Source organism: Rhinoderma darwinii, chromosome 3, assembly GCF_050947455.1.
Source record: "Rhinoderma darwinii isolate aRhiDar2 chromosome 3, aRhiDar2.hap1, whole genome shotgun sequence".
Classification (NCBI taxonomy): Eukaryota; Metazoa; Chordata; class Amphibia; order Anura; family Rhinodermatidae; genus Rhinoderma; species Rhinoderma darwinii.
Genome location: NC_134689.1, coordinates 236,630,159 through 236,646,717, shown reverse-complemented (window position 1 = coordinate 236,646,717; position 16,559 = coordinate 236,630,159). Strand labels below are relative to the sequence as shown.

Genomic DNA, 16,559 nt, shown 5'->3' with positions numbered 1-16,559 from the left:
TTGGAATCGGAAGTCACTGTCCAGGGTGCTGAACCAGTTTAACTCTTTCAGCACCCTGCACAGTGACTGTCTCCTGCCGGGTTTGGTCAAAACTAGTTCGGCCGAACCCGGTAAAGTTCGGTTCGCTCATGTCTAAGACACTCCGTTCGGATGTTTGTAAACAGAAAAGCACGTGGTGCTTTTCTGTTTAGGCTGGGTTCACACGTGGCGGAATTTCACTTAAATTCCGCTGCGGACACTCCGCAGCGTTAATCCGCAGCGGAGCCGTTTGTCCATTGACTTACACTTTAATTTAGCAGTGTTCGTTTAGACGAGGCGTAAAATTCCGCTGCGGAGCATAGGCTGCGGAGCGGAATTTGGTGTCCGCAGCATGCTCTGTCTGTTGCGGAGCAGTGGCGGACTCATGGCGGAATTTCTCCATTGACTTCAATGGAGATTCTAAGTTCCGCAATGAAGTCCGCAGCTGTCATGCACATGTTATGTGTGCTGCGGATGCGTCTTGCTTTTTTGACATGACATTTCTTCATTCTGGCTGGACCTATGTATTTCTAGGTCTACAGCCAGACTGAGGAAGTCAATGGGGCTCCCGTGATTACGGGAGCGTTGCTAGGAGACGTCAGTAAATAGTCACTGTCCAGGGTGCTGAAAGAGTTAAGCGATCGGCAGTAACTGTTTCTGCACCCGGGACAGTGACCACCGATCCCAATATACAGCAACCTGTAAAAAAATATAAGTTCATACTTACCGAGAACTCCCTGCTTCTGTCTCCAGTCCGGCCTCCCAGGATGACGTTTCAGTCTAAGTGACGGCTGCAGCCAATCACAGGCTAATAACAGGCTGCAGCGGTCACATGGACTGCCGCGTCATCCAGGGAACCGGGCTGGATGCCGAAGGAGGGACGCGTCACCAAGACAACGGCCGGTAAGTATGAATTTCTTTGACTTTCACAAGGGAAAGTGCTGTCCCTTCTCTCTATCCTGCACTGATAGGGAGAAGGGAAGTACTTTTACCGCAGTCCGCAGCAGCTAGTCCGCATCAATTTACTGCACATTTTGTGCAGATCCGCAGCAGAATCTGCAACGCAGATTCTGTGCGGCATTGATGCGGACAGTTGCGGAGGAAATCCGCCACGTGTGGTCATGCCCTTACATTCAGTTTGACAGCTCTTGCGCGAGTCACGCAGTTCGCACGGAAGTGCTTCCGTGCGACCTTCGTGGTTTTCACGCACCCATTGTGGGGACAGCTACAGGGGCATTATGCTGGGTGGAAGCACTAATGGCTCATTATACTGTATGGAGGCCTGCTATGGGGGCATTATTCTGTGTGGGGAGGCACTAAAGGGGCATTATACTGTGTGGGGAGGCACTAAAGGGGCATTATACTGTGTAGGGAGGCACTAAAGGGGCATTATACTGTGTAGGGGCCCACAGTCTTGCCTCTCTGTTTCTCTTTGACAGCAATGTCACACGAAGTGGTCGTCTCATGTTATATTCCGTCTGTGCTAAGGAATGACGAGTTGTGTATTTGGACACGTTAGTTGGAGCATCAGCGTTGTATTCGGCTGCAATTTTCTTGTCCGTGCACCGCGTTTGTCAGAATGATTCTCGACATCCTCCTCTGATCCCTTGTGTAGACGAGTTGTTGACCTCCACAGAATCCCCTTTCGCTGGATGTTTTTCCCTGATCACACAATTCTCGGTATACCCTTGACACCGTTGCATGAGAGACTCCCACAGCGTTGGTAGTTTGTGAATACACTTAAGGCTTATAAAAGGCCACTGCTCTTGCCTGTCGGGGTACAATTTGCTTTGAGGCCATGTGTGAGAGAAATGCCGCCCCAGTAAAGTGACTTTCATTTGCAATTCAATTCCTGGTCTCTGTGTCATATTTTTGCAACTAGTCCAACCTTAGGCCTGCTCCACTCCCTGGCCCCATTACAGCTCTGATATGAATGGAAGTCATGATACCAATCTGAACAGAGCTTAAAGAGGCTCTGTCACCAGATTTTGCAGCCCCTATCTGCTATTGCAGCAGATCGGCGCTGCAATGTAGATTACAGTAACGTTTTTATTTTTAAAAAACGAGCATTTTTGGCCAAGTTATGACCATTTTTGTAGTTATGCAAATGAGGCTTGCAAAAGTCCAAGTGGGCGTGTTTAAAAGTAAAAGTCCAAGTGGGCGTGTATTATGTGCGTACATCGGGGCGTGTTTACTACTTTTACTAGCTGGGCGTTGTGTATAGAAGTGTCATCCACTTCTCTTCAGAACGCCCAGCTTCTGGCAGTGCAGACACCGCGTGTTCTCGAGAGATCACGCTGTGACGTCACTCACAGGTCCTGCATCGTGTCAGACGAGCGAGGACATCGGCACCAGAGGCTACAGTTGATTCTGCAGCAGCATCGGCGTTAGCAGGTAAGTCGATGTAGCTACTTAACTGCAAACGCTGATGCACAAGAAAATGGCGCCGGACGTCGCTCGGCCGAAGACCTTCAATTTGGACTGTGTGGGAGCGGCGCATGCACCGTTCCCACACAGACGGCGTACAGCATAGTGGATGGAACGGGCCCCGTTCGCATTCACTATGGGGCTGTATTTGCCGTATTCCATGTCTGTATGTGTCGTTAATCGACACATACAGAGAAGGAAAAAATAATGGCAGCCCCCAATAGGGAACAAAAAGTGAAAAAATAAAAAAAAGTAAAACACAAACACACAAATAAACAAAAAAAATTTTCATAAAACACTAAAAGCAAATTGATATAATTTTTTTTTATTTCGCGACACTCGTCCTTTAAAGACATTACTGTATCCAATGAAGAAAGTAAAGCAGGCCTTTCCCAGGAAAGCTCAAGTAAGTACTTCTGCCAGATGATACTCAGTTACAGCTAAACATCATAAGCAGATACACATCCCCTTTCATTGGACACCACCGTGAATTGGGTTTCCAATAATTGCTTTCTAAATCCTCAGTAAATCCACACATGTATTTTACTATGGATTTTGGAAGCCTACTAGAATTACTTTGTTGTGCAAACATGGTACATTTTTCATTCTCATTCACACTCACACAATTAGACCTCATGCACATATCATATCACACAAATCTCAAATTTGACACCTATAGAAAGTTATGAGTCTGTGCAGTTTTCTAACACAGGTACACAGAGGTTTTTTTCAGGGATGCTGCAACAGATGCTGGATTTAGGAAGTTTTGCTTCTAGGGGAGAATATGGCATCTAAAATAGGCACCATACTGTGGCACACTGAGTACTTACAGGGTCATAGCCTAGCATGAACCCTAACACCAATTTTGTGGGAAACCAATTAGCCTATCAGCATAGAGAACTCTACTTATATTACGTCACTGTGTTGGAAACTAGGACCTTAAAACTCATTCAGACGAACACTTTTTATGTCTGGGTGCTGTCCGAGTGTAGAACAGACAGCACTCGGACTGAACACTGACACATTAAAGTTAATGGGCCAATTCAGACAGTTTTTTTTCACTGATCATCCGTTCGTGATAAAAAAAATTGCAGGATGCTCTTTCTTTGTTCGTTTTTACGCAGGAATGACCCATAGAAGTCAATGGTCTGCGTGAAAATGGAGGCCACGCGGATGCCATTAGTTGGGTTCTATTTTTCACAGATGGTTGCCTGAAGACACTTGAAAAATGAAACTAGAAAGTAGAACCAGAGAAGTGCGGTCTTGAATTAAAACATGGTCAGAAGCCAAAAATATGCATGATAAATAGCTCACAATGCTCACTATGCTATAGGCAATATAAAATTGTGGTTTTGCGGTCATGTGACTGTCCTGGGGGTATTTTCAGTGGGTTGGGACAATTGAGGACATTCTCCACACTGATGCCATCCAGATGGACCAAACTGAAGGCAAACACAGATAAAATTGATTCAGGATTGTCAGTTTTTCATGGACTGAAATTGGACGTGTTTAACAACGATCCTCTGAATAAAATAACAGTGCTAACCACTGAGCCACTGTTCATTCTGCTTCGCTATGTTCACACCTGCATCGGGGTTTTCCGTTGCTCTGCTCTGTCAGAGGAGCAGAACAAGGGAAAACCGTAAGCAAAGGTTCCGTTGCTCCACGGACACCACCAGTAGCCGACAGAACCCACTGACTTTAATGGGTCCCGTTGGCTTTCCATTGGGGTATCCGTGGTTTTACCGTAAACAAAAGCGTAGCATGCTGTTCTATTGTCTCCGGTAATTTCCTCTAACGGAGCCTCCATCACAGATGTGAACAGGGTCTTACATATTTTATTTGGTAGAAAATATAAAATATCCCATAATTGATCCCGTATGCTACTCAATTCACAATCAGATACTGAAACTGCATGGAAATAGAAAAATTATATATATATAAATATATAAATATATATATATGGGAATGAGAGTTTTACAAATCTCATTAAGTACAGTAAAAAATAGCGTAGTACCGTGTTAGCCAGAAACAATATGCAATGTTAAATACTTTTGTTTCAAAAAAGACAAAAGTATTGTCGGTATGAGTTGTATTGCCCCGGCTTATCTTAATGATGTATCACCTCATGTACTAATTGTCTTTGTGTAACATCTAAATGTTGTGCTTTTTTCTAAGTCATTCATTTGTAAACTGCCTGAAGAAGGGGCCTCTGTGCTCTGAAAGCCGCATATAGAACTTTTATGGTTAGCCAATAAAGGTATCATACCTTCTATACTTTTGTCTTTTTTGACACAAAAGTATTTAACATTACAAATCTCATTGAAATAATTGTATAATATCTGTGAACGCTGCAGTTATCAACCTGTACAAAAATGGCAACTTAACCTTTGGCACCCCTATGCTTCCATATAGTGCTCATGCACTACACATACAGCATAGGTAAATTCCAGATATAGTACACATACAGCACCTTCACAGCACAGTCAGTATGGGAGAAGACACTTATATATAATAGGATTCTGTCTCAGGTCCTACTATTAATAATGTCCCTCCATTTTATGCTGTTTAACATTCAGCATGTAAGTTCCTATCAATATGTACAACTGAGTTACTGAGGAGTGTCAATTTTTTGTCTGAGGGGTATTGATTCCTGGGCAAGTTTTAGGGAGTGGCAAACTGGGAAGGGCCCCATTTCCTGGACTCAACCACCTGGAGCAAAGGGACTTTGCCATTACTCCTACACTGCTCTGGACCAAGCAGGGGGGCCCACCACATCTTATTGCCCAGGGCCCATTATCTATAAAACCGGTCCTGATTGATTCACAGGTTTGGTACCTTTTTGATAAACCCAGAAATGTGTTCATTAAAAATTCCGATGGTATCTGATCGCTATACCTTGGCTGCCCGCCACTCCTGCTGCATAAATTCTAAAATAATATGGATGACACAGAAAAAATAAATCACTCTACACATCAGGCACATTAGCAATGCATTTTTATTTTCTTTAGTATGCACCAATCATATCATCTATAACAAATGACAAGTTTTTATCATTGTCTTTGATGCATAGAAAATATCTTCCTAAAAATTGCAGTCACATAGCAAGCACCATGTGATATTGGCTCCGCCCTTATAACAGTGCTACGAAAACCAATTATATTATTTAAAGACTGTCCTGATAGAGGTCATAGAGTTAAAATATGTATATGAACATTTAACAACTAAACTGTAAGTTAACAGAAACTTGCATCAGTTTAAATAATGAGGATTTCCTGTAACTTTAGAAAGGGATACAACAAAACTTCAATTTGAAGCTGCAAAGTTTTTCTCCAGACCACATGTCCTAATAAAAAAAATATATAGCTAAAAGAAATAGCGGGCCCAACTTTTTATGGGTGGCTTATGGCAGTTTATTATTCTAGATGGTTATTATTGAGGTTCATTATCTGGCTCTACAAATATTGTACAGACATCAGTGATATTGATGTGACTGCATGCATAGTGTGTAACTAGACAAACTAGAACATAAAAAGAGCCATTATGAATATGATAATAGTATTCAATATGGAAACATAAATGTAAAACTTCGTAATAAACTAGTGTGACCCTATTAGGACTCCATGACCTCTATCGCCTCCCCTAGCCCATTTTACCCAAAAAGTACCCTCCCCACAAATAAAAAAACAAAACAAAGCGCATATAAAACAAAACACGTAGCAACATTAGAAAATTAATCACCAACCATAATATAAAGGAAGATTTTTTAAAAAGCATAAAGGACATGGACATTGTGGGTGATGTGTATACTTGTTTTTCTTTACCATGCCCTTATCCTACAGGAAAGTCCTCCGGTTAGATGAACAAAGGCACTTGGTGAATTATCGCTATGACAGTTTTTTTGTTTTTTTGAATCAGTGCATTTGCATAAAAAAGGGCCTGTAGCCCACTGGCAAGTTAGTAGGCCTCTTGCAAGGCCTATTGGCTTATGAATAATTTTTCAAGGCACTGAGACTTGGAAGGGACTTCCAGGAACATTCTGGTCACCCCACTTAACAATGAGGATATAGTCCCCTATGTCTTTTACAGTGTACGTCACATTGTATAATCGATTTCCCATGTGCTTCACATATACTTCCTCACATGGCGTCTTTGGCCCATGGACTCCTACCATCAGCATGTTGGTGCCTATGGAACAAAGAAATGTTTCATTGTAAATGAATATTGTTTCAATCAGACCCTTTTAATCCCTTTTGATTTTTTTGCCCAAAGAGTGATAAAACTATAAAAGTCACTAGCAAGTCGCTTGGTCATAGAGATTTTCAAGTGACAAGTGTATTGTTACGGATGGCAAGTCGAGTGACTAAATGTTTTCATGTAGTCTTGCCTTATCCAACCGCATGCAAAGTATTATACTATACTTCTCAAATTAGGTTACCTGTACACCATAATAGTACAGTTCAAAAATATGTTTACTTATAGACTGTCAAAGGAGATGCACAGGTATTCAACTGTATGCCTATAGACAAAAAAGGTATCAAGACATAAACCTGACAAAGGTATTTCAAAAGTGTATATATATATATATATATATATATATATATATATATATATATATATATTATACAGGCGTACATAGTGACACAGCCCAAACCAAAGGAAAATTTAGCAATATCAGAATAATCTGCTGTAATAAAAGAATGCCTTATATTAATGGAAAGTCCCAATGAGTCATGGTCCTGAAACCCCTCTTACGTCTGTTAATGCTGGTGGAATCGGCAGCAGGCCATACACTTTCCGTGGAGCAGCTGCTGCTGGGGAAATGTAGTATTACATGGTGCCCATTCAAATAGGCTTAGGCAACCATGTAATACATGGTGGGGCCATGGGTTGCCCCTCTATGATGTCTTTATGTCTAAATCAGATTGAATAGAATATTCTGTGGATCACATAACAAAACCTTATACTGCACTTTAAAATACTAAAACCATTTGTGAGATGATCATAAACAAATGTATACATGCAACTGCTCTCACGAATGTAATTTTCACTTATTCTCACCTGCTTTGCTGCAGTCTACAGTGAAGGTGTTTTTCTGTCCAACGAACGCTTTTGAAAGGCCAGGGCCTCTAGAAACTACTTTGGAAGCATCAGATGTAAATTTAGGCACTGCCATTCCATAGCCCCCTACAGAGGCAGATGATTTTGTAACCGTTTCTACCAGCACAGTAGATGTTTCATGCAGACTGTGACCACCAGAGAGCCTTACTCCTGTTTAGACGCAAACACAATTGTTGTGTGACATATGAATGTTTAAAAAGATAAACAAGAATAACATGTTAAGCTGGCCATACACTAGAGATTTTGGACAGCCCGAAAGAACAATTTAGACCATTATTCTTCTTACTGTCGAATGAGCGTGACAGACGCTGACCGAAGACAGATATCTGTGGAAAAGTTGATCTTCTGCGTTGGATTTTTTAGGTCGTTGTTGGGTGCAGTCCTTGGTAAGGCCCCATGCACACGACCGTAAAAATTCTCTAATTGCGGACCTTAATACGGTCCGCAATTACGGACCCATTCAGTTTTATTGGCCTCGGATACCTTACCGTATCGCTACGGATGAGTGTCCGTGCCGTAGTACTGTGCTGGGAATTATGGAGCATGTCCTATTTTGTATGGGAGCACGGCCCAAAAATGCAGGCGACCGTCAGCAGCCAGCCATGCCCACAATCGCGTGCCGTGATTACGGGCACGGCTGTGTGCATGGGGCCTAAGCCTTTCATACCAAATGACAGATCTGCATCCCATCAATAGAAGCTCAGACCAGATCACAGATCAAGGCAGAGATCAATCTGCAATTTGTTATTTTAACTTATGACATTGTCATCCAAAACAACAACCTTCATAGACCAACCATGACCGACAAGTTGTTCAGAAGACGACCATCTGAAACCACTAATGTATGGCCAACTTGAAGGTTGTAGTCTTAATTAAGTATAAGTTACCTGTCACACGGGCCTTGAATGGACTTCCAACGATGTGTTGGGGCCCTCCATATTTGATTGAGATTAGATAGTTTCCAGGTGCCATTGGAGTATATGTTATTTTATAACCCTCAGTAGAATCTTGGCAATCCAACTTCACCTTAGATGGTCCATCAATTGTCACAGATAAAGATCCAGAACCAGCATTCATAGTATTTATTACAAATTCAGAAGGTCTCCCTGTGTGAATAGAAGACAAAGGTAGGATTAGGAAAGGGCTAACTCAAATGTATCAATCTTGAAAATAATACAAAGAAAAAATAAAACTACTAGAAAACTCTGTAAATGCTGTAAATGTATCATTTTGTGAACCACAAATGTTTACATACATAAAAACATGTCATACTCTTACCAGTGACTCCACCCTCAAGCCCAGGTCCATAGGCCGTAACCAATCCAGGATCACCAGCCTGACTCTGCTCACCCACACGGATTTTGAAAGGACTTCCTGGGATATGGCGTCCATTGAATTTCACGTCAATTGAATGAACTCCATTTTCATGAGGAATGAAACGTATTGAGTATTTATCTAGAGGTACAATGGAAAAATGATGGTCATAAGCCTCATAAACATAATATATTAGGTTATATTAGTATCTTTAGTTGACTTTCAGCAATAATTTATCTTACCACTGTCCACTTCTGACACGTAGCATTCTTCTACAATACCAGATGGTGTGTGTACTTTAGCATCTATCACCCCACGAGCTCCATTCAACTGGATTGCAAACGTGGCTGGTTGGTTGACCTTTAATCCAGTCTCCTAGAGTGTTATATTGAAGAGTATGAAGATATTGAATTGTATAGAAAGACTTCCAGTCCAATTATGTAAAATGTGTGTGAACATAATGTATTCATTCTAAAAGACGGTAAGTAATAATATTTTACCTGTAAGCTAGTAACAGTCAGTCTGCGCGCATCATCTGAACGAGAGGCTACTGGTACCACAAAGGGGCTGTCAGGAATGTGCTCATCATTAAATTTGATGGACACTTCATAGTCACCTGGTTTACAGTGGAAAATAAGCATATCATTAGTTAAAATTGCCACTTACAATCGCTACCAACAGATGAAGTCAACATTAGAAGTCCTACTGATAAATGCAATGTATGTATTACACACATTACAATATAAACTAAGGTTGGTGCAAAACGAAAAAGAAATACTGCAAAATACTCATCAACACTATTCATGAATTACAAACTAGTCTTGAAATAAAGTTTTATAAATGTCTAGTTTGCATCCAAAATGTGTGAGCTCACCAGCTTCTTGTACAATGTAGGACACTCCACAGGAACCGTCCTTGCGATCTTCAAAAGAAATCTCTGCTTTACTAGGGCCTTCAACTGCAATGGAAAGACCACCAGCTCCAGCCTCTCGAGTCCATATACTGAACTCAGCTGTAGGATTAAATTACAGACATGCAGAAAATATTTAGATATCACTTTCACAAAAATGGTCTTGGATATTCATGTTCTTCCTTTAATAACTACTCACTAGGGACTCCTGCAACTCCCCGCTCCAAGCCAGTTCCTCCTGCTCTGACTTTGTGGGCTCCACCTTCACCCATAGGGCCTACTGTAAACTGGAAAGGACTTCCGGGAACATGTTGGCCTCTGTACTTTACGCTGACAGTGTGAGCTCCCATCTCTTGTGGAACAAAGCGCACACTGTATGTGCTGTCTTCTCCATCAATTATCTCTGCATCTGCTGTTTTTCCAGAAGGGCTGGTCACTTGAGCTGTCATATCCTGAGAACCTACTTCACCTGAAACAGAGAGTGATCACTGCTGAGTAATGTCTATCCAGATACATTTGTGTCTTTCATCATTGAAATAAAGTGAATGCATAATTTAGGAACAATTTGCATTAGTGAGTGCTCCATTAGTCTGCAGTACCTACCTTCTTGTCGTGCAATGTTGCTGAATGAACCTAGACTCTCACGGCCAAGGAAGTCTCCAAAAACATTGTGGAAAGGGTCACCTCCAACCTGTGTAGATTCCTCCACCCGCACTTCTCGCTTTGTTTCACCTCCACGTGTCTTGCTGATCTCTGTGCGTTCAGTGCGCGTATATGTATGACTGCTGCGTGTAAATGTGCGAGTGAGGCGCTCTTGGGCTGAGACCATCTGGAACCAGTTGCCTTAAACAGGACAAAAAAAAAACGTTGTTTAGAGATCAGTTGTAACTAAGGCTCATACAATAGCGTTTTAAGAACCAATTTACTAAATTTACTTGCAATACTATGAGCTGTTCGAATTAGGCTCCATACCTGGAATCTTGAGGTTGAGATCGCATGTGCTACCAATACTGGCAATAGAGGGAGCTTGGCGTTTTCTGGTTATGCTCTCTTTCATACGTCCTTCACCTGTCACCTTTACCATGAAAGGACTTCCTGCAGGGTACAAGGGGGTACATCGAAAGCATTGGTTACCATTTGCTTGCCACAAAGAGATTACATATAAATAAGTCTTTATATAGATGAGTGGATGTATCTTTGAACACTCATGAATTAGAATCGGCCAAATGTTTATGTTAGTTATAACGGTATATTACAAAAACATTATTAATTTAACATTATCAGGAGATAAGAAATATATTTTCAGATATCTTACACACTTTTTCCATGCAGTAAAATGGTAGAGTTGGCCACTACTCAAGAATAGAGTACCGTATGTATGTGTGTCACATGGTGTATATATGCATATATTTACACACCTGGTACATGCTTCTCTGCAAACTTGATGTTGATAATGTATGTTCCTGGCTCAGTAGGACAATAAGACACTTTACATGTACCATCTTCCACATCATCACAGTTTATATCTACTTTGCTGGGGCCTTCAATAGACAAACCCAAACCTCCATATCCTAAAAAAAATAAATGTCAATCAGAGAACAGTCAGTAGAAGTTTTAACAAATTAAAATACATTTGGTGAATCATACAAGACTTACCTGCAGTTCTAGTGTCAACTATGAATTCAGACACCTCGAATGTAAGGCCTTCCAGCAGGCCCTTCCCTGACACTTTCACTTTGCTTGCATCCGCAATCTCAGACTGTCCAACCATGATCTTGAATGGGCTATTAGTAACATGTTTTCCATTCTTCTTTACACTCACCACATGTTCTCCCACCTCCTTTGGAGTGAATGAGATTCCTGCCAATTATGATACATGGCAAGCATTAGTCATCATTTTGTATTTAGTTAGGGTAACAGGTAATAAAGTAAAAAGGTTCCACCATATTTATGTGGCCTATAGTATGGATGGGCTGTGTTAACCATCTTGTTCTTTGACTATTGAATAATAATGTTAATTGGCAATGAGGCAAATTTCATTTTCCCGGATTGTCTTTGATAAGTCCATATTCTTATACTTGAATGTTATTTCTAGTGGACCAATTTATTTTTCAGTTTCCTGTATTGCTTTTTCTTAATTGTTCAGGAATAATGTCTATAGATGAATCTATAAATCTGCTTACCAATATGCCTGTTGGGCAGTCTCTTTAGTAGACATGGTTCCTCGTTGCCAGATGGGGCTCTGATACTGGCAGTTAACAGGCATAAATCTGTCTCTGTGATCTTGAGGGACACATCGGTTGAGGTTCCCACGTTGAGCTGGGAAGTTCTCATGGAGTCATCACCTGTTGAGACATAAATAATATAACGTGTAACAAAACATGTTAGAAGCTTGTCAAAAATGAACATATGTATAACTATTATGTTAGCAAACTTATATAATATGACAGCTAAGAGAGTGACTGACTGAGAACTAAATGCTGCCAATAATCACAAAAAATTATGGTTTGCAATAGTAAATGCTCTGATTCTCAAAAATATGCTTTACGGGAAAAGACTATCCAAGCATTCCATAAACATCACCTGTAATTTTAGATGTAAATGGACTCCCTGCAATGTGCTTGTCATCAAATCGCACAATGATGTTGTAGTCCCCGGGAGCAGTAGGGAGATAGGACACAGTGCATGTACCATCTTTGTTGTCTTTGCATGTGATTTCTGCCTTTGATGGACCTTCCACAGCCAGTGATAAACCACCTGAGGTAAGACAGAAAGTGGAGATATTGGTTCTTTGGTCTAGTATTGAAATGTGAAAGTTCACGAGTCATATAAACAAATGTTGAAATAAAAAAGTCAGCTATATATTTTTGCATGAAAAATAAAGAAATACTGTGGCTTAAAATAATTGCTCAAGGTGTCACATACCTTCTCCAGCATCCTTGGTAACAATAGTAAATGTGGCTGGCTTGTTGACCATTCCATGGCTAAGCCCTGGTCCATAAGCACTCACATGTCGGCTGTTAATGGCATCTACATAAAACTGCAGTGGACTCCCTAAAAGTAAATAAGTCAAGTTATATTAACATACTAATTGATATTAAATTGGTAAATTAACTTAGAAACTTTACAGGCCCAAGTGTATTAAGGGGAAATTATTTTGAGGGCCCAACTGCCATTTATTTAGAACATGGGCACGTTCATTTTTAATTGCATCGGTCACTTTGTTGTTATCATCACACATATAGGACAAGTCATCAAAAATACCTAACAGATTATTTGTGAATCAACCTATAAGAAATAGACTCTGGTGGAAGTGATTGGTTCCAAGGTAAGCTTCTTGTCTTCTGCTGAACATTTAAGGCCCATTATTGCATCAGTACCTGGGCTCACCAGAGTCCTACCCTGGCCCTTTTCATATTATTATCTATCAGAAATTGGGTTACGCCTAAATATTCTACCACACACATCACTATGTCTTTTCGAGTTCATTTCTGCTAAGCAATGTGTTAAAGAGATTGATGGCCACGATCACCATATTTGACTTACCTGGAATGTGATTTCCATCATATTTTATGTCCATTTCATGCAATCCCTTCTCCACTGGAGCAAATTTCACAGTAACTGTGCCGTCCTTGTTGTCAGTGATATTGGGTCTAGCAGTTTTTCCTGATGGCATGCGAACCTCTCCTAGATACAAAAACATCCACATGTATATATTCTTTCTGTAAATGTAGTCTTATAATTTGAGTAAAAAGCTAGCTTCAAACAGAAGTGCTTAAAACATATAATCATTTAAATAACTTTGCAAATCCAGTACACGGTGTTACTTATCCAGGATTGAGCCTGAGTTACAGCCTCTATTACAATCCAGTGCTGCATTCACAATTCTGCTGGCAGTAATTTGAAACAGTAACCACGCTTGTTAATAGACACATTTTTAACAGTTTCACTAAACTCTTGTAATGCAGTGGGGCAGATAGATTTTCCTACATCAATATAGGCCTCATGCACACGACCGTGCTCGTAATTACGACTCGTAATTACGAGCACGGCCGGCCACGGGCAGCCGGCCGCTTTTGCGAGCCGTGCTCCCATTATAAAGCATAGCAGCACGGCCCGTAAAATGAAAAAATAGAACATGTTCTATTTTTTTAACGGCACGGGCACCTTCCCGTGAGAAAACGGGAAGGTACCCGTGACTAACAGAAGTCTATGGGCCCGTTATTGCGGGTCGTAATTACGACCCGCATTAACGGGTGTTTTTACGGTCGTGTGCATGAGGCCTTACTCTGCAATTCCTTGTGCAAAGGCTGCGCTTCTCTGAAATTACCAGAGCAATCGTGAAGAAAGGTGAATACAGCTCTGGAGTATAATATAGGCTGTAATTGGAGATCAGTACATGACAAATAATGCAATATATTAACAAAGTTACTCATTGTTTTATATAGATATGTTTTACACGTAAGCTGTAAAATGCACACAGGTTGTCCTTCTGCATCCAGTTACATCTATCAACTAACTTCATAGCATCATAGCCCGTTAAAAATATAGTTTAAAACAATATTTACACATATACAATCCTGCTGCTTTAACTTTCTGTGGAGCTTTTCTTAAGTGTCACTAATTTCAAGGTGTAGCTAAGCTTTCCTGCACCCCAGGCAAAGATTACGTGTTTTGTCAATGTGGCTTGTTGACACCCCATTTCCCCTGGCACACAGAGACTGAGGCACATACCCCTCCAGCAATTACCCACCAAGAGACCCAATAAATAAAAACTGGATGAAGAAGTTGTGTTATTTGTTTAATCTTTTGTGCATGCCTAACGTTTTGGACCAAATCTTTGCAGTTCTTTGTGCACAATGTGAAAGTTTCGTTATTTTTTCTAAGTTTGAATACGTTTTCGCATTACTAAGACAACATATGAGTTGTGTATTCTTGGCTGGATTGCTGTACCTGTAATCTCTCCTTTCTGGACAGTAAAAGGAATCACTAGGTTGAATGGCCTGAGCATGGTGTCCAAATTATCCACAGGAACAACAGGTTCTTCAGTAGCCTGCAGAGAGTCAAGCAGAGCTATAAGTCATCAAAGCCATCACAGGCTTTACGTAAAAGTGTGAAAATTGTGAAATACAATGAAGGAGAAACAAATGAATAATTGGAAAGAAGCAAGATTTAGAGGATTTTATAGCATACACCTTATGATGCAAAAGAAAAGATAAAGGTAGAAAGAGGGATCATTTTAGGGGAAATCCACCCAAAAGTGATCTTCTGATAGATCATAGAAACAGATCAGAGTCGAGGAGTCTGTGAGCTTGGACCGCTCCCAATTATCAAAAATATAGAGAACCCAGACCCCTTTGGTTCTTTGACACAACACTCTAAAAAATAACATTCAAATTAATGGCATTTTCTTAAAATGCAACACAGACTTCCAGTAACAAAAAGCTCTGTGTGGAGGCAAAGAGGTTACCGTGCTCTGCAGAAACCGCTAGACCCCATCAATGTAGTCTTCTGACATGTGTGACATTTTAGACAATCATTTTTGCATTGATTTCCCCTTTAAAAGTCAAGATAAAATGTAATAAATATACCTGCAATAACTACTAAGGATTAGAGAATCATGTTCAGAAAGGGGTTGATGTAGTAATCCCTAGGTATTCATATAATTTTGGAGTTTATCTTTACGCTTTACCGCTACAAAGAAAGCACCAGCATCAACGAACAGAAGCCTATCAGTGAACAAGAGCCTATCAATCAAGAAGAGCTTATCAATGAACAAGAACCTATCAGTGAACAAGATCCTATCAATGAACAAGAGCCTATCAATAAACAGGAGCCTATCAGTGAACAAGAGCCTATCAATGAACAGGAGCCTATCAATGAACAGGAGCATATCAATGAACAGGAGCATATCAATGAACAGGAGCATATCAATGAACAAGAGCCTATCAATATACAGGAGCCTATCAGTGAACAAGAGCCTATCAGTGAACAAGAGCCTATCAATGAACAGGAGCCTATCTATGAACAGGAGGGTATCAGTAAACAAGAGCCTATCAGTGAACAGGAGCCTATCAGTAAACAAGAGCCTATCAGTGAACAAGAGTCTATCAGTCAACAAGAGCCTATCAGTGAACAAGAACCTATCAGTGAACAAGAGCCTATCAATGAACAGGAGCATATCAATGAACAGGAGCCTATCAATGAACAGGAGCATATCAATGAACAGGAGCCTATCAGTGAACAAGAGCCTATCAATATACAGGAGCCTATCAGTGAACAAGAGCCTATCAGTGAACAAGAGCCTATCAATCAAGAAGAGCTTATCAATGAACAAGAACCTATCAGTGAACAAGAGCCTATCAATGAACAGGAGCATATCAATGAACAGGAGCCTATCAATGAACAGGAGCATATCAATGAACAGGAGCCTATCAGTGAACAAGAGCCTATCAATATACAGGAGCCTATCAGTGAACAAGAGCCCATCAGTGAACAAGAGCCTATCAATGAACAGGAGCCTATCTATGAACAGGAGGGTATCAGTAAACAAGAGCCTATCAGTGAACAGGAGCCTATCAGTAAACAAGAGCCTATCAGTGAACAAGAGCCTATCAATATACAGGAGCCTATCAGTGAACAAGAGCCTATCAGTGAACAAGAGCCTATCAATGAACAGGAGCCTATCTATGAACAGGAGGGTATCAGTAAACAAGAGCCTATCAGTGAACAGGAGCCTATCAGTAAACAAGAGCCTATCAGTGAACAA

The 16,559-nt window shown here is 40.7% G+C and overlaps 1 protein-coding gene across 2 annotated transcripts in view; it reads right to left on the bottom strand.

The window, feature by feature from the left end:
• Window positions 1–5,432: 5,432 nt before the first annotated feature.
• Window positions 5,433–16,559, bottom strand: part of FLNC (filamin C) — a 59,054-nt gene continuing 47,927 nt past the window's right edge. For both annotated transcript variants that reach the window (XM_075857554.1, XM_075857555.1), the window contains 17 exons: window positions 14,744–14,843; window positions 13,337–13,477; window positions 12,716–12,844; window positions 12,374–12,547; window positions 11,974–12,135; window positions 11,447–11,650; window positions 11,209–11,361; window positions 10,763–10,885; window positions 10,394–10,633; window positions 9,990–10,259; window positions 9,755–9,892; window positions 9,381–9,496; window positions 9,123–9,255; window positions 8,845–9,021; window positions 8,454–8,672; window positions 7,507–7,716; window positions 5,433–6,633 (listed from right to left, as the gene is read on the bottom strand). In XM_075857554.1, coding sequence (XP_075713669.1) covers window positions 6,446–6,633; window positions 7,507–7,716; window positions 8,454–8,672; window positions 8,845–9,021; window positions 9,123–9,255; window positions 9,381–9,496; window positions 9,755–9,892; window positions 9,990–10,259; window positions 10,394–10,633; window positions 10,763–10,885; window positions 11,209–11,361; window positions 11,447–11,650; window positions 11,974–12,135; window positions 12,374–12,547; window positions 12,716–12,844; window positions 13,337–13,477; window positions 14,744–14,843 — 2,877 coding nt within the window. In that variant the 3' untranslated portion in view covers window positions 5,433–6,445. The remainder of the gene's footprint in view (window positions 6,634–7,506; window positions 7,717–8,453; window positions 8,673–8,844; window positions 9,022–9,122; window positions 9,256–9,380; window positions 9,497–9,754; window positions 9,893–9,989; window positions 10,260–10,393; window positions 10,634–10,762; window positions 10,886–11,208; window positions 11,362–11,446; window positions 11,651–11,973; window positions 12,136–12,373; window positions 12,548–12,715; window positions 12,845–13,336; window positions 13,478–14,743; window positions 14,844–16,559) is intronic.